General features: G+C 40.2%; 2 protein-coding genes across 2 annotated transcripts in view; one reads left to right on the top strand and one right to left on the bottom strand.

The window, feature by feature from the left end:
• The window catches only part of LOC101846830 (deoxynucleoside triphosphate triphosphohydrolase SAMHD1), a gene marked incomplete at its 3' end in the record, with an annotated part of 39,539 nt that extends 28,751 nt beyond the window's left edge, over positions 1-10,788 (bottom strand). Inside the window, 2 exon segments of the mRNA XM_035971124.1 lie at positions 562-760; positions 10,210-10,788.
• A 417-nt stretch (positions 10,789-11,205) lies between these two features.
• The window catches only part of LOC101846597 (3-ketodihydrosphingosine reductase), a 33,981-nt gene continuing 26,567 nt past the window's right edge, over positions 11,206-18,619 (top strand). Inside the window, exon 1 of the mRNA XM_005103598.3 lies at positions 11,206-11,536. Within this exon, the coding sequence (XP_005103655.1) occupies positions 11,426-11,536 (111 nt within the window). The 5' untranslated portion in view covers positions 11,206-11,425. The remainder of the gene's footprint in view (positions 11,537-18,619) is intronic.

Below are 18,619 nucleotides of genomic sequence, written 5' to 3'. Positions count from 1 at the left end.
CCCCCCGGAAAATTGAGAAGCCGGGTCTGTAGTCACCCTGCTTTCAGGTTTTTGAAAATTGCCACCCTACCTCTTCATGTTTTTTTTATGTCTTTGAACTTTCACCCAGGGTTGAGAGGGTAGTGAACCCTGCATATACATGGGACATGTCGATAGCTTTACTGGGTCTATCAATGTCACGAGTGCCCCTTGATTTCAATATCACCTCAGTAGAGGGTATGAACTGCCCTTTGTAGTGATGCAGGCTCGGCATCTTCTGGGCATTTATCGAGTCAACGTTCATACTGACTGTTGTGGTACTGGAAGTTCATTTCACTCTTGAACCAATACATGTACTTCTCCCAAATGTTATAGAGTGTTGATGCCTTTTCTGGTGCTCATTCTTCAGCCCAAATGAGCCCATAGGTGCACTATTGGTGATATGGCAAAACATTCACAATTTGCTGCAGTAGTGATACTGCATACAGCATGCATACACAGGTAATGTATAGGCAAGCTTTGTTTTGCTGGAATGTGTGCATATAAACCTCTCTAAAAGTTTGAAAGAAGGGAACCACATACTTCCAGAGCATATTCTGGTACTTGGAGTTGACCGAGGTGTTGAAAATGTGCAGCTGAGTTCTGTGGCTGAATATAATCAGTCCCCCATCATCACACTGCTATCATCCCATCTCATACAATAGAACTCGGATTCAACGAAGTCTTGGTGCCTGACCTCCAATTTTGTTGAATCTTAGTGCTCGAGGCAAACATGGGGTTTCTGCGTAGATAATTACAGAGCAAGTAATGTAAAAGGAAGTAACAAGACGTATAAAAGGCATGTAACAATTGATATGCTACCCTGAAATGCTTGCTTTTTTGCCCCTTTTCAACTTCCACTTCAATCAAAAGCAGTTTGGCTTCAAATGAAGGGCATTTTCGTTTCTTTGCTGGAAAATTCCAGGAAAATACACTGAACTCTACCTAAAGCCTTGCATATATGGCAACGTTCGATTTCACAGACCAGCGCGCAATTCATAACATAGATCTATGTCCAAACTAAATTTCAACGTAATATTGATCAGCAGCCGACAACGCGTGTGATGGTATGAAAGAAGGCTGCTGGTTGGTAGCATAAGATATAAACAATAGGCTCAGCGAATAATGGTTCATGATACAGGTGCCATAGATGGTTTCAAAGAATAGGCATTAAGGGGGGAAAATGAGCAAAGCCATGTCAGCGGGGACTGTTCGCCCTGCAGCTACTTCATTAAATCCGTGCTTGCTCATTTATATATACATCATGTGTTAGTTGAATCTGGGTTATTTTTAAAAATTGATTTTAATGAATTCAAAAAAAGGGGAAATCCATCTCTTTTTGTCGAATCCGAATTTTCGCTGAATCCGAGTTCCACTGTATCATGCAGCAGTCTGCTAGTCCTTGACATCTCCAAAGTAGAATAGAGTTTGCAGAATGTGATGATCTGCCCAGTTCAAGCGTAATTGTCGTTGGCCATCATGATCGAAGTCTGAACGTGTTTAAACACTGTCACATTGCTCTGTCAATGAGGATAACTCTTCCAGTCATCATCATCATCATTGCCTTTCTCACCCTGCACCAGGCTATAGGCCACGGGCAAACACCTTCCACCTTTCTCTATCCTGGGCTAGCCTCTTGATGTTATTCCATGTCTTCCTACTTTTCTGTACATCGATTTCTGTGATTCTTCTCCAGGTTCCACGAGGTCTTCCCCTTGATCTCTTGCCCTGTGGGTTCCAATCCAAAACTTTCTTTGTTATGCAGCTGCCCGACTTTCTGCCCCCGAGCTGAGCTGCTTCTGTCTAGACTGTATCCAGTGTGTTTCGAGGACTCGTAGTATGTGCAGCCTCTATCTCTTCATCTCTTGTACTACTTGAGAGCTTTCTTGCTTCATACAAGGAGCGAACTACGACGCAATCCGGAGAGACTTGTTCGACAGAGAAGGTTTCGGGTCAGAAGAGTCCTTTCGGGGGCGAACTCTTCCAGTGTCCAATTGAAATTGACATGCCGAGCTGGTTGTTGTGAGAAAGTGATTTTCAAAGATGCCAGAACAGTATTTGTCTGTTTTCTTGGGCATAGTGACGCCTGGTCCGCGTCTGTGAAGTGTAACCTCAGTGACTTGGAACCTGTCTCTCAGATTAATTGATGGTAGGATGAGGGCAATTGAATGAAGCATCCCTGCCACTCTATGCGCCGATAGTCCAGCTTCGAGCATTCCAATTTAGCTCTATAGTGCTCTCCTCAGGTGATTAGTCTTGGCAAGCAATTTAATACCACAAAATTTAAGCCAGCAGGAACATATTTGTTTTTCAGTTCTGAACTAATGTGTGCTGATCAGAACACAATTTACATGGATTTCAAAATTTCAACGAGACCTTACTTTCCTCACAAAACATTTTAATTTTCATATGTGGGTCATGCGATCATGGTTAAATTCTGGTTCATCAAAAAATCAGTGAGGAATCATCGTTGAGTACATGGTGAGCGAAGAGTGAAATTTTGCTCACTTACTCACGTGAGTAAGGGTACAGAAAGCTAGAAATCATAACAAAGTGGAACATTTCTATTGCCGCTGTGTGTACATTTATTGACTAAGATTTTTTTAAAATTTAGTTGCTTAACAAGCCACAGTTGAAATGGGTGGAAAACCATGATCGCATCTGTTTCAGACCTGGCACTTAAAGAAGAAGCGACAAAACATGAAAACTTACGTACCTCAACAAATGAGATTTATAAGATATCATGTGCTTTTAATGCAAATTATCAATTTATGGTCAGATCTGGATTAGTCATGCAATGATTCGCATATATATTAAAAGGTACAGTAACAGTGAAGTAGTTAAATATTTGCTGCAAAACATATTATTCAACAAAAAAGCCAGTGTCAAATTTTCATCAAGAACTAGTAAAATTGGTGGGCTATTAAAGCTATTTGGTTGTTTTTTTTTGGTAAGTGTTTTGTGTTTTAGGGAGCTCGCAACTGCATAAGGTCATTTGAGTGCCCGGGACATATTAAACATTTTCAGTTGGTAGGAAATTTTGAATTTTGCCTGGGTGGTGGCCGAAACCTACTTTTATCGATTTTAGACCAAGGCTTCTTTTTTTTTTAGTAGAGGTTTTACGGCACTCGCAACTGCATAAGGTCATATGAGCGCCAGAAGATTAAAGGTGTTACAAGAGAGTAACAAACATAAAAAAGAAGAAGGGAAGAAAAGGACGATAGATGATTCATAGGAAAGAAGAAGCAAACCACACCAGAGCACCCACCAACCACCCACAAGGGATCTTTAATGTGTGCAACTTGCACACAGGCTCTCTGAGATTTTTCGCCCTTGTCCGAGAAGGCTAGGTGTAGATCTTTCCAGAAGATTAGGGGTGTGGCTGAAAGACAGCAGTAAGAAGGAGCCAAGGAGTAGCAGTAGAAAGGCTGCAGAAAGAGTCATGAGCCCAGAGGAAGGGGCAAAGGAGGTGAGGGGGTGGGTGCAGAAAGAGGAGACGAAAGTAGACGACAGAACATTGCTAGAGAACAGGAAAAGATGTGAAAGGAGATAATTTTAGAGAACACATTTTTCGGTCTCTACCCGATATATAGTCACCGATAGTCTTTAACGTCTAAAAAAATTATATAGACTAAAGGCAACATCATTGGCAAACGGTTGTTAACATTAATATATCAACAAAAATTACATCAGCTGAGCAAGGCAACTTGACAAGATCTGAACCGTAGCAAGCTGGAAACTAAAGAGTTGCATTCATTAGTCAATAAGAGAGCATGTCAGGTCAGTGTGGCCGGCTACAAGTTACTAAACATCATATATGATAACAAAGATCGCGTATACCAAGATGTTTCAATGGCCCTATCTTGCGTCCGCGCGAGAATTGGGCGCTACCTGTAGCTTGCGTGTGACGGACCGTGATACGAGCATAAGAAACAAACGCTCCGGCGCTATAGAGTTGATTGAACGTGCGCAATTTTGTCTGCGGGCAGGGGGAGAGAGAGAGAGAGAGAGAGAGAGAGAGAGAGAGAGAGAGAGAGAAAGAGGGGGGGGGGGTGAGAGAGAGGTGTTTGTTATTATACTAAGAATGATTGTTTCTGTCATTTTCTATCTGCGTCGGTTTTCAGGCTGACCAGGTGCTATAGTCATTATTGTACACATATATGACTATAGTCCCATCTTCCGAATCCCACCTTCTGTTTCCCATCTCTCACCTCTCCTTTCCCATGTACCGCATCCAATTTTCCTCCCATATCCCAACTTTAATCCTGCTAGCGCGCTGCGTTTTCTTTCATCTCATGGGTTGGAACGCCTTAAGCAGGCCAAAATATTAAATAGTTTTTATACATCACTGTCGCCAATGTCCAAATCAGATGTGCTGTTCAAGCACAAGTTCTCAACAGTTTGGTTTACTATGTTTAATTCGGAATCAAGGTTTGGTCTCCATGAGATTTCTTTGATGGTACATCTTTGGAAGCGAGCTTATTTTTTAACTTTCCCTAACTTACAATTCGCCCAGCACGACTAGAGATCCATAATATTATGATGTCAACAATTTGGTCAGAGAATTGAGGTCAGAATCAAACTTTCATGTAAGAAATGTAACAATCTGACAAGACTAATAAATCAAAAACGCTCCCGCTTGAGAGAGGTAATGTGACTCTCTTAGCACAGTATGAGTCGTCGTATTTCAAGGACCCAGATGATGGGGAAACAACTAGTTGTTGTTTGATATCATTAAGAAGAGAACAAGGACAGTTTGAATCTGCAAGACATAAAGATCGCAATATTAAGTCGTAAAGAAATTGTAAAGCAAGACTGCATTGTGTAGCCACAATACATTCACTTCTTAAGTTGGACAAAGAAATTTACTCTCATGGCACGTGATGCCATTATTCATTATTTGCCAGGTAATTCCGTAATTAATATGATGTCGACCAGGGACAACGAGCTAGATTAACTACGACACTATAACCATCGAAGTGATATGAAATGACTGCACAGCAAACTACATGAGTTCCATTGGTGAACACCTTGTTGCTTAAAATCATTAAATAATTTTCCTCGTTTTGGTTTGTCGATTTTCAGTTTTCTTTTCTTCCTTCTCACCCACCTACTCAACCCCAACATTTTTCTTTGTATTCTTTTTTGTGTGATAATTTTTGTTATCTTTAATTAAACAATCAACAATCACAGCAATTCTCGTTCCATAGATTTAGTCTGTACCATTCTGTACCTCCTCTCCTCCTCCCCAAACAATATGATGTTGTATACACACACACACACAAACACGCGCACACACACCCCCCAAGCAGTTAGCGATGAAACACAGAATTCTACACTTATAGAACGGGAACTGTACCACGTGACCTGTGAGGAATTGAAGACCGAAAACAATGGCGTCTTGAGGGCACGATTTATCGTTTTCGGAAGTAACCCTATAGCTTTTAAAGCAATATCGGCTTTTACAAACGAGTGAAAAGTGGAACATTTACTGTCCAGTTTGTAATTTTGAGTTACAGAATTCACTGTGCAACTAGAGATTGGAATTAAGGTTTTAAATTGTTGTGTTTTTGGATGCAACAACAGAAACAGCAGACAGAGAGTTTATAAATATAAGATCTACAGAACTGTGAAAAAAATCGTAACACGGATGGGATTGTTCACAGCACTTCTAGCTTCCCACACACATTTTGCATACGCATATGGCCTACGTAATTTTTTAGTACCAAAACTTGTTACAAGAATTTTTTTTTACACTGAACATAATTTTTCACTAGATCTAATTCATGTTCTCAAAACATGCATTCAATAATTAACTTTATGTCGCCAGCAGAAGTAGAAAAAAGGACGGACTTGCTTTTAAAAGAGATTTAGCTCCAGCTATAAACTTTTTAAAAATCTGTAGAAACCATTGACTGGGATTTTTTTTTTATATTGGGCTTGTATTTATTAAAGAATTTTCTTTAAAGAAATTTCTACAATAATATAGAACCTATAGATGTGTGCAAATGTTTGAAAAAAATACTCATCGGTTAAGACGAATTGATATAGATCTAAGTCATTGTGTAAAAGTAGGAGAATCTAGATCTAGGTGTTCGATAGTTCAGTAGCCTAGCGATATTTGATAAGTTGCGCATCAAATTTTTGACCGCATGCTACAGTAGTATAGCGTATTATTTTAATCCGAAACATTTATTTCCGCATCCATACACCTTTTTGGGCCTTTATAAGCACATGTAGTCCAACTTTAATTATGTTACTTTCATAATTGTTTTTGAAAGCATTTTCAATTCCTTTCACTTTCACTTCCCACGCGCGGGCTCATATAATTATGATTATAATTTAAGATTCCAAATCTGACGAATGTATTATTAAATAGTGTATAATGCTGAGTTAGCCAATGCATTGCAATGCGCGCTATTATCAATTATTGAATTGTAACTAGACTTCAATTTGATCCGTAACATTAAGAGACCACTTATTTTTTTATACGTGTTCATGAATATGTGTTTGTTTACTGTGTGTGGCAATTAAAAATTAAAGATTAAAGATTCCAGATCTGACGAATGTATTTATAAAATAGCGTAATAGTGCTGGGTTAGCCGATGCCTTGCGATACACGCTTTTATCAATTAATTGAGTTGTAACAGGACTTCGATTTGATCCGTAACAAGACAACACTTATTTTTTCTTATACGTGTTCAAAAATGTGTGCTTGTTTACTGTGTGCGGGAATTAAAGATTCCAGATCTGACGAATGTATTTATAAAATAGTGTAATAGTGCTGGGTTAGCCGATGCCTTGCGAAACACGCTTTTATCAATTAATTGAATTGTGACAGGACTTCGATTTGATCCGTAACAAGACAACACTTATTTTTTCTTATACGTGTTCAAAAATGTGTGCTTGTTTACTGTGTGCGGGAATTAAAGATTCCAGATCTGACGAATGTATTTATAAAATAGTGTAATAGTGCTGGGTTAGCCGATGCCTTGCGAAACACGCTTTTATCAATTAATTGAATTGTGACAGGACTTCGATTTGATCCGTAACAAGACAACACTTATTTTTTCTTATACGTGTTCAAAAATGTGTGTTTGTTTACTGTGTGTGGCAATTAAAAATTAAAGATTAAAGATTCCAGATCTGACGAATGTATTTATAAAATAGCGTAATAGTGCTGGGTTAGCCGATGCCTTGCGATACACGCTTTTATCAATTAATTGAGTTGTAACAGGACTTCGATTTGATCCGTAACAAGACAACACTTATTTTTTCTTATACGTGTTCAAAAATGTGTGCTTGTTTACTGTGTGCGGGCATTAAAGATTCCAGGTCTGACAAATGTATTTATTAAATAGCATAGTCCTATAGGGCAGGGGTGGCCAACGCATTGCGATACGCACTTTTATCAATTAATCGAATTGAAACAGGACTTCAATTTGATCCGTAACAAGAGACCACTTATTTTTTCTTATTCGTGTTCAAAAATATGTGTCTGTTTACTGTGTGCGGGGATTACAGAGGGACAAGCCCATCCCCTCGACATGTGATCCAGGGTATGGGGATACATTTTTCACAAAATGCACACAGCTCTGAAATCCTTGACCAGTGATCACTCGCCATGGAACTCTTTCTGTTGTGACTGTAGACACAAGTTTCTTCATTATCACATCTAAATGAGCCTATCATTCATGCATTAGAAATCACACTCCCAACGCACAGAAAATGACTTTGAACATATATTCAGGAAACATATTATTATGCCAGTTCCACTCTTGTTTACTTTGTTTTGCATTATTGGCTTTTATGTGTAAACCAATATTTTGAGGCCTTTTCTGCATTTTTGTGTTTTTGGGAGCATGTACAATACTGTCGTCAGCTGACAAAACGCCTTTTTTTTGTCCAGAGCAGTTTCGAGAAATCAACTATTTTCGGTTTTCTTACAATATCTCAACTACTTTGCACAGTACATCAACGTTTGAACTCGCACCCTAATCAGAATGTTATCCCCTATGTACAACATAAATGTTGTTTATTTTCTTTAAGAAATAAACAAATAATCACGAAAAAAGGCGTTTTGTCAGCTTTGCCTTACACAAGGCGTTTTAACAAGAACGCCTTTTTTTAGACGTTCGCTGACGGAACGCCTTTTTTTTTAGTCGCTGGCACCAAAAAAAACAACACTTTAGAAATGTATTTAGCCGTATGCCTTAAAAGTCACAATTGGGAGACAGGAGATGGGGCACAGAATCCCTTTGAAATTTAGATTTGTCGCAGGTAAAAACTGATTTTATTTTCGGAATCAGCGTATTAAAGTTTTATAAGAAAAGTGGGTCGCATGTAACCTGATTTGATGCCATATATATAAACTTAAGCAAACTTTGTTATCGAATTGTCAGGTAGATTCTATGCAGGTCAGCCACTGTGTTATGCATTTCACGTCAAATCTGACAGGCCTAGATAAACAAAACTTAAACACTGACTGGACAATTTATAGGCATAGCGATTTCAACTGGACAGCACGGCACCATGCCCATGGTTCTCGAGTAAGGTTAGGGGTCATTGTGACGTCAACAAAGAGGTCATCCTGTCCGGAGTCTTGTCCACAGAGGTTTATTAGTTAAAACCGCTTCATATAACATCTAGAACTCTTCACATGGATGAAAATTTTAAAAAATCGACCATTTCTCTCCTCCTCCCCTTCTCTCCCCCCCCCCTCGCTCTCTCTCTCTCTCCCCTTCTCTCTCTCTCTCTCACAGACACACACAGCCCCCACCCCTCAAACACATAGACGTACACACTCAAATACAGACACATACACATAATTGTCCTCAGAGAAAGTTGCATTTGAAAATAGAAAAAGTTGCAAGAATCCTCCGGCGTCTTTACGGCAATATTAGTGCGGTTTATTGTCTTTGCGTTTATCGTGTTTCAATTTCAAGCATGCGTTCTTACTGTTCTGAGCATTAACGACCTAGATTCTAGATCTAACCGATCTTCCATCAAGTCCAAGCACTAGATTCTAGTTAATCTAGGCATTCCGAAATGTTTTATTTAAATACTGAAAACACATCTTTCCATGCGGTACCTCCACGGCCTTCTTAAAATAGTCAGTGGGTATCCCAGGAAATGATGACATCACATGACTAAAATTAGCAGAAAATCAGGAAGATGCATCGTAACGTTCTACAACGGCATGTCTGTTAGAGGGAGGTTTCAGGGGGGCTTGCCATCTTCACATTTACATGGCAAATTATTATCAGTATCAGTTTCCAAATGGCTGCCAATGGAATGAGAAGGCAATTTCCAAAGAGCGCTGATCTTTCTCGGCTAGTCAAGTCAATAGACAAAGAGATTACCCCACAAAAATAGAACCGCCTGGTGAATTATTCACTGAATAGTATAGGTAATAATCAGGTATTCATTTTTTAAAAGAATCTAGAAGAATATTTATATAGATTTATGTGTGTGTAAACAAGAACACACAGACTAAAAAATCTAGATCTAAAACGAAGTGGCTAGCCATCCTTAAATTTCATTTACAATTCAGCCATAAATATTAAGTACAGTTAGCCTGACAGTCTAGCTGTCCTTAAGTACGGCTAGCCTGGCTGTCTACCCGTACTTAAGTAAGTACGGCTAGCCAAGAAGTCTAGTTAAGTACGGCTAGACTGCCAGTCTAGCCGTACTTATCTTAGGCAGGCCCTATTAACATTCATTAGAAAACAGGAAGTTTAAAAATAAAATACATGCACTGTCATTAAGTATTAAGGCACCTGGTTTCGTCTCAAATACAAATACTTCAGGTACTGCAAACTAAAAATTTATAGATCTAGATCTAGATCTAGATCTAGATCTATGTACAATTCAGTACGTCTATTTTTTTTTAAAGGTCAGTCTAGCCATCATATTAAGAATAAGTACGGCTAGCCCAGCTTTATTAAGTACGGCTAGCCAACCAGTCTAGCCGTACTGGCTAGCCTCTTCCAAAATATAGAATAGGCCTAAGGAATCTAATCTAGATTTAGATAGATCTAGTGATAATCATTAGCCTAGAATTCTACATTCTACATACATTTAGCCTCAGACTAGAATCTAGATTCTAGATCTAGATCTAGAATCTAGGCCTAGAATCTAGAAAGAATCTGAATATAGATCTAGATTCTAGATCTACCTTGATTCACTCACCGCACTGAAATCCTTATCTAATCTGATGACTGATGAATGTTCGAAGTTCGAACCACTGTACTGTAGACCTAAATCTAGAAATCTAGACCTAGAATCTAGATCTAGATATCTAGATCTAGAATCTAAATCTAGATATCTAGAGTCGATGTGCCAGACCGCGGCAGTGCCCCCAGCGCAGCAGTTGGTCTAGTTTCGGCAAATTCTCACCTACTGTTTTTAATTTTGTAAATTTAAAACTGCAGTGATGTCCCTTGCGCTGTTCCGTTTCTTTCTTTCCTGGTCCATTGCGAAGACGTGACAATTTCGAACCAGAGATCGAAATTTAGCCGTCGTACCAATTTTGACTCGCTTTTTTAGTTTTCAGGTGTGTTTGCACTTTTTATCACATATTAAAAGGGTGCTTTCTTAATGACGTCTATTGTTGTTTATTTGGCGGATAAATGGCTACTAATGATTTTGCAACATGATGTGTCGCGATTCGTGCATTTTTCACGTGTTGAGAGTCGATGTGCCAGACCGCGGCAGTTTCATGAGGTCAAGTGGCTGCACAGAATTCTACACTTAGTACTTCTACACTTCTCTCTTTGAGCCAATTAAAAAAGTGTCCTCAAAATTTGGTGGCGCCCTCTTCACAAAAGCGCACTCTTTGCGAACAGAGTTACCCTACTTGAGTTTTAAAAAATCAAAATGAAACTAGCAAGTTTTGGGATAAATTTCGGAAGAACGCTTTTTTAAAATGGTTACGCTGACAAAAAACCTCTTCCGGAGGAAAGGGTGATGGTTTTCCTTGTTTAATTTGACTCTAGAATGAAAGGCGAGTGGTCATTAAAATTTAAAAAAAACTAAAACTCCGCACTGAACGTACCCGAACTGCTGATGAACAGCAGTCGATCTGCGCACGCAAGGAGGTGCTATTCCTATTCTTCTTACTGGAAAAACGAAAGAGAGCTTCAAAACAGACTGCAGCGCCATCTGAAGCAAAGAGCATACTTCCTGCGGACACTTTTTTGGCTGAGGGGCCCATCTTGTTATGTACTATCCTAGGCCTACTGGCTGCTAGTGAGACTTACTTCCCCTTCCAAAATATTTGCTGCTATAATCTTGCTCTGCTGGCTTAGCAATCTAGATTTAGATCTGCTAGATCCCTAGGTTCTAGGCCTTTATTCGGAACCTTTACCCGTTGTCACGAAATTGTGTTAAAATAAAAGCAAAGAACATGTGGTTTTGGATTGCCCTAGCAATTTTTATAGTTTTCATAATAGTTCTTTATCTGTTGTCGCCACTGATTTCGCCAAAGCCCATTGACTTGCAAAATGCTCATGTGATGGTAAGGACGGAAGTTTAAAAAAAAAAAAAAATTAGAGGTCTCAAGATCTAGATTCTAGATCTATCTAGATCTAGATCTAGATCTAGATTATCTAGATCTAGATCTAGATCTATGTGTTTCTTAGCAATTTACAAGCAAAACCTAGATAGTTCGTTAACAGTACAACTACAGAAACAGGGTTTAGAAGGGTTATTGGAGGCGTAACCACTTGTAATGACTCCTCAACGTATGAGAGGGGCGCTTTTTTGGTAGTTCCCACCCCCCAATTATTATTTTATTCGCTGGATTTGGCCCCAAGAGTAGGGAGGTTTCAGCCCTCCCCCCACTGACCTAATAAAAATATGGAGGGGGGTTTCAGGGGGCCTGCCCCCCTCCCCCCCTGAATTTTACCATAATTTTTTGTTTTGCAGTTGGCCACCATGTCTCGCTATCCTCACCCCGGGTGAGAATAACTCATGACTCACTATTCGCACCCCCCCTCCCCTGGCGAGAATAGCTTCCACCCCGGTGTTGGCATGAGGCGAGGACTCCCCCCTGACATCTCGCAGGCCGATAAAATCAACTAGGCCCTTGGTGGCTTACCGCACGTGGTTGGGAACGAACAATAATTTAATGTAAAAATATTTTTTGCCTCTCCAGTAAAAAAAAAGGCTCACTACTGGTGCTACCGAGCGGGATGTGGGACTGACCGCCGGCCGGACCATTAGTTGTTTACACACTTAGCGATGGCAGGCCTCTCACTCTCTGCCTGCACTCAATAAATTAAAGTTCAAGGAACAGAGAGCATGTACACACGTAACGAGACACAAGCACGAGACAATAAAGGCTCTTGCACGAAGGTAGAAGGGTTGTAAATTATTCAGACCAAATGGGTGAGGGCGTTAAATCGTGTTAACTAGATCTAGTTTAATAATTAAGCAATACAAGCTCTTTTCTTCACTTTCACTTTTTTTTCTTATTCCTTCTTTTTCTTTTTTTCTTGCCTCTTCTTTCCCTTGCCTTTCTTCTTGAACATTTAGAGTTTGGAGCCAAAAAAGAGAAAGAGAGCCAAATGAAATTCTCCGGGCCAGACACGATCCAAAAGAGCCACATTTCTGGGATTTGGCACCTAAGTGACAACTGTGACTTTCGGACACGAACAGTGACGAACATATTACGATGCTGTGGAGCATCATCAGCCCTTACACACCCCCCCCAAAGGGTCATGCCCGCTAACCTCAGCCCTGATCCCTCTAGGATCATTTCCGGTAAAATCTCCGGTGAGAATTTAAACCCCCCCTTTGCCGTTAGGTTTGATAATCTCTAGCTCGACGCGCATCAAACATAGCCTACTATAGTTGATCTAGAGCCAAATAAGCGTGGTGGGAACTACCGAAAAAGCGCATGAGAGGGTGTTATTCATTTATTTTGTAACACTATTTTTTAGAAAGTTGTATGTGCTATAAGCGGATAATTAGAGAACGTCAAATGTACGCCATTGGCTGATATTATAGTAACAGCCATCTTGTTTGTGTCTTAAAATAGTGTTCTTCGCTCTGACAAAAGATATGAAAGAAGTTCCAGACCTACTATCTCACTGTCTGATCTGAAGGAAAAAAATGTGGAGGAAAAAAGAAAGCTTAAAGTGTATGATGCTCATTATATTATGTATGTTAACTCTTTAACCATGCAATTTAAAATCACGTTCCCGCGTAATTCTCTCGTGTTTGTGGAAATGCGACCCGACATATTACGTTTTTAAAAACACATGTTTCGTGTCAAACTGATCAATTATAGCACTACCCAGACGTAGAATTTATATCTTTGACTTCCGGGTCAAGCTAAAGGTTTTTTCTTGATAGCTGGTACATATTTATATTTGGCCCATACCATAATACAATAATAACTTAACATCGGATGGTGGTACCGTCCCGCCATGGTTACGGACCTCGACTATCGGACGCTGTCACCGTCCAGACATGGTTAAAGAGTTAAAAAATAGGTCAAACAAGATGGTCGTTGCTATAAATATCGGCCAATGGCATACATTTGACGTTCTCTAGACATCTAACTATCCTGTATTGTGTGTACTATAGATCGGGTTGGGACACTTTGTGCCCAGGGGCCCTTGTGGCCTAGAGGCTAAGGTGTTGGCCTCTCATTCAAATGTCCCGGGTTCGAATCCGGGTAGCGACCGATAAATTTTCTCCACTAAAATTGTCTCCTTTCACCTCCTTTCCTGCTCTCTAGCAATGTTTTGTCGTCTGCTTTCGTCTTCTCTTTCTTCCCCCACCCCCTCACCTCCTTTGCCCCCTCTGGGCTCCCCTTTCAGCAGCCTTTCTACTTCTACTCCTTGGCTCCTTCTTACTGCTGTCTTTCTGCCACACCCGTGATCTTCTGGTAGGAAAGATCTACACCTAGCCTTCTCGAACAAAGGCAAAAAATCTCGGAGGGCCCGGGTGCAAGTTGCGCACGTTGAAGATCCCTTGGTGGTCTAAAATTTATAAGAGTAGGCTTCGGCCGCCGCCCGTGCTAAATTCAAAATATCCTACCAACTGAAAATATTAGGTGTGTCCCGCGTGCTCATATGACCTTATGCCATTGCAAGCACTGTAAAACACTTACCAAAGAAAAAAACAAACAAAACAAAAACTTTCTGCCCTGCCCTGCCCCAGACTACCCCAAACTGTCCCGAAGAGTGATTTACTTTCGACGTATATTTTCTGTTAGGGGAATGCCCCGAAAAGTGATGTTTATTATCGACGTCTATTTTCTGTTAGTAGATCTAGTATTATTTTGTTTTTTTTCTTTATTTTTCTTTTGAGTAAAGAGAAGCACATCGACACAATAATGGTCATTTAGTGCTTAGAAAAAGTAACAAGTAAAAAGAAACAACAGAGGGAAAGTAAAGAAGTAGACGATGGGGCTTCTCACTATTTGAAGAGTCTCCACATGGGCGTGTAGGTTATGAAATCAAACACATAAAAATCAAACACTAAAGGCCAACTAAACAATTCACATGTGCACATAATTTTACTGAAGATGTGGAGTCAAGTTTATTTTTTAACTGTCTGGTATCAGTTGTATTCTGATAATGTTGAATAAACCGTAAGGAAAACATAATGGCATGTAATCAAATGAGACATTTTAAAATTCATGACATTTCAAATACCGTACCTGTCAATTCATTTTAAAAAGTTTACAAAAACAGGTAACATCATCTTCGGGTCCTGGTTGTGGATCGTAAGGTACTTTTGTCAGAGAACCGCCATAAATCCTCACCTCCCTACATAGCATGCCTTCATGCAAGAACCCTTTTGACAGTAGGCCATTTGGCAGTTCAAAGAAGTGTGACCGCGCTCATATGACCTTAGCAGTTGCGAGCGCCGTAAAACCCTATACTACATACATACAAAGAAGTGACACTTGTTGTTTCTTGTATTTGCCCACACACCACAGTCATTGTCGTATCGGTTGCGGCTGTCCTTCTTGCGTCGCTCCACATTCGATGAGTTGCATAGAATCACTGCTATGTTATCCTTAGGTCCTCGTGGAATGCGAGAAAGGCCATTGGAACCTTCTTGCAGGATGCGCAGAACTTCAGCGGTGCTGTTGAAGTCTTCATTTTCTAGACTGAAGATGTCGATGTTGTCTACAGTGACGACACAAGAACTCGAAGCGTTGTTGTTTGACGAAACACATTCACCAGCTTTACTGTCGGCAACAGAATCGCCAGCATCAATGTCTGGGTGACCAGCATCTGCACCTAAAGCAGAATCATCAACCTTCCTCTCATTTCATTCTTCTGTTGTGTAGCTGCCTCATCATCATCCTCTACGTCATCATCATTATCATCATCATCATCATCATCATCACCACCTTCATCACCTCCCTTTTCTTCGTCACCGCCACCATCCCTTTCAACGTCGCTACTGATTCTCACACATTTCATCTGTTGTGTAGCTGCCTCATCATCATCATTATCATCATCATCATAGTGTACAGCATTGTAAAACGTTTAAGACCTGGTAGTATTTCCAAAATATTTAATGATATTTTCAACGTTTCGCCCTCAACGGGCTTCATCAGGAACGTTCAAAATACAAATGGCTAGATCTACACTAGCTGTAAATTGTAAAAACCAAAGTGCATACATCATCATCCTCATCACCTCCCTTCTCTTCATCACCATCCCTTTCAATGCCTATCCTATTGTCGCTACCATCAGCAACAACAACTTCAGGTTCATCGTCAACGTCGGCACCAGAGTTGTCAGTGGTGAGGTCCACTTTACAAGGTGCTTTAGTTTGTCTGTGGCAACAGAGAAGTCCAAACGGGGAATCAGGCTTACTCTGCTCACCTCTCTAGCCTCAACAGCACAAAGTCTGCTTCGACTATCAAGGCACACTGGAAATAACAGTTCACAAGAGAGTGACAAACCTACAAAGCTAACTTTACTTTTACTTTTATCCGCCGCTTATACCCTTTTGGGTGTCGTGGGAAGAATGAGACGTCTCTCTGCCACCAGCCGGAGAGCTTGGGTCAGGGGGATGCCGTGAGTTGTTAGTGTTTCCCTGACTCCATCTATCCAGGTCTTTCTCGGTCGCCCTCTAGCCCTGTTGCCGTAGAATATTTTTTTGTAGGCACGTTGTGCTGGATGGTGTGTTGGTAATCGCATGAGATGTCCGAACCATTTGATTCTTTGGTGTTGGATGTGGTGCATGACATTATTTGTGCCCACCATTTCTCTGATTACTGAGTTTCTAATTTTGTCTTGCTTGGTCTTGTTTACTTATTTTCTAAGACATCACATTTCACATGTTGTAATTCTTTGCTCTAATGTCTTGATCGTGGTCCATGTTTGGCATTGATAGGTGAATGTTGGGATTAATATGGTGTTGATCATTTTGAGTTTCGTTGTCAAGGGGATGTTAGGATGTTTCAGTGGTGGAGAAAAGCTGGTAGCTAACATTATTGGCTTTTTGTACTCATGTTTCAATTTCTCTGTTCAGTCGCCCATCCTCTGTGAATATACTTCCGAGGTACTTAAATTCTTGGACCTGTCTGAGACTGTTGTTGTTGATATATTGTATCCTGAGTGGTCCTGGCTTTGGGCTTACTTTCATTGTCTCTGTTTTGTTGTTCTTGATCTTCCTGTCGTAGTTGTTACATTCTTTATTTAATCTGGTGGTATCGTGTTGGAGACTTCGTTCATCTTTGTGTGCCAGGCTTTGGTCATCAGCGAAGAGTAATTCATTTAGGGTGTCTGGTTCTGTGTTGGCCTCTTTTGTAATTCTATCCATGATAAATAGTAGTGGTGATAGGACACAACCTTGTTTTGCTCCGGATGTTATCTCGAACCGTTCTGTAAGTCCCTTAATGTTCTTACTGTGCTAATGCTATTCTTGTAAATGGCATGGATGTTATCTAGAAGTTGGCCTCTTGCAGTGTAGTTTTCGAGCTCTTTCTACAGCTTGTTTTTTTTCACTCTGTCGACCGCTTTATCCTGGTCGATGTTTAGTTCCCTGTAGTGTTCTATTACCCTTTCGCACATTTGTCGTAGGCCTTTTCCCTTTCTAAATCCCATTTGGGCCTCACTCAGAAATGGTTCAACTTTTTGTCTTGTTCGCCATTCCAATATCTTGGCGAACATCTTGTCCACATGGCGTGGTAGTGAAATGCCTCTCTGTACATTCCACTGTCTCTCTTACAGCCTTTCTTCTTCCAGATTGGTACTATGACCGCTTTTTGCCTGTCGCCGGGAACTTTTCTTTCTTTTCATGCTTTCTGGAAGATTTTTGTGAGCCAAGTTATTCCAGTTTCACAACATGCTTGGTTGGTCTCTGTGGTGAGCTCATCTATTCCTGCGCTTCTGTTTTTTTGGGCTGGTTTTAACTGCTTGTCCGACCTCTGATGGTATGATGGTTGGTTCTTCTTCCTCTGGGTGCCTTGGTTGGAATTCTTTATTTGTTTGCTTTTGAGTGGGGTTCAAAAGTTCTGAGAAATATTCCTTCCATATATCTAGATTTGATTTTGGAGCTGTCGATAATGTTCCTGTTTTGTCATTGATTATTGCTGTTTGGTCGTACGGTTCTTCTCTGAGCCGCATTGATTTTACACTTCTGTAAAAGTCACGTGGTGATTTATGGCCCAGTTCGCTTTGGTGTTCTCCATAATATTTTGCCCAATTTTGCATCATTTTTTGACTCTCTAACAACTCTTTTGCAGTTCCTTCTTGCTAGTCTGTATTGCGTGTAGTCGTTTTCATCCTTGGATTTTATCCATTTTTGAAAAAGTTTCTTCTTTTCTTTGATGGCCTCTTTGACGCTCTCATTCCACCATGGTGTTCCTTTAATGGATCCTCTCCCAATTCTCTTCCTTCCACATACTTTTATCAGTGTTTCTGTTATCACGTTTTTAAAGAGAGTCCATGTTTCTTCAACGTACATTGCCTGGTGTCTTGGTTTTCTAGTCTCTTTGTGATCGTGTGCTCAACTTTCTGCACATTGCCCTCATCATTGAGTTTTCGTGAACTAATTTGCTCTGACTAACACAGGAGAGAGAGAGAGAGAGAGAGAGAGAGAGAGAGAGAGAGAGAGAGAGAGAGAGAGAGAGAGAGAGAAGAAGAAGAAGAGAGAGAGAGGGGGTGGGAGTGGATGGAGAGGTATGGGAATGATGTTTTGCAATAATGTATTTGTGTGTGTCTAATGCTGGACCAGTAAAGTATAGTTTTGCTTATATATTACAATGCCATGGACCCTTTGCGGAGTTGTCCAATGTCTAAAATTTGTTTAGTAGTCCTTGATAAACGTCTTGCTTGCTACTCTTATACCAGTAATTGTCGTGTTAAAAAGCGTAGTCCTGGTGAGGCTTGCATTACATAGTGTATAGCATTGTTACGTTCAATCATGAACATAATCAGAGGACCATTAGCAGGCTCATTCATATATATGAAAATCTCATACAGAACAAGAGTAAAGATTATAATATAATACATTTGTCTTGCTCAGCAGAACTCGAGATGGCCCTGTTTTTGCATTTTCCATACATTTTACTTTTGTTCAAAACACCCATGACGACGTGAAAGAGGTTTCATTTGAAGTT

The sequence above is a fragment of the Aplysia californica genome, unplaced genomic scaffold (assembly GCF_000002075.1).
Source record: "Aplysia californica isolate F4 #8 unplaced genomic scaffold, AplCal3.0 scaffold00381, whole genome shotgun sequence".
Taxonomy (NCBI): Eukaryota; Metazoa; Mollusca; class Gastropoda; order Aplysiida; family Aplysiidae; genus Aplysia; species Aplysia californica.
This window is presented reverse-complemented; position numbering and strand designations above follow the sequence as displayed.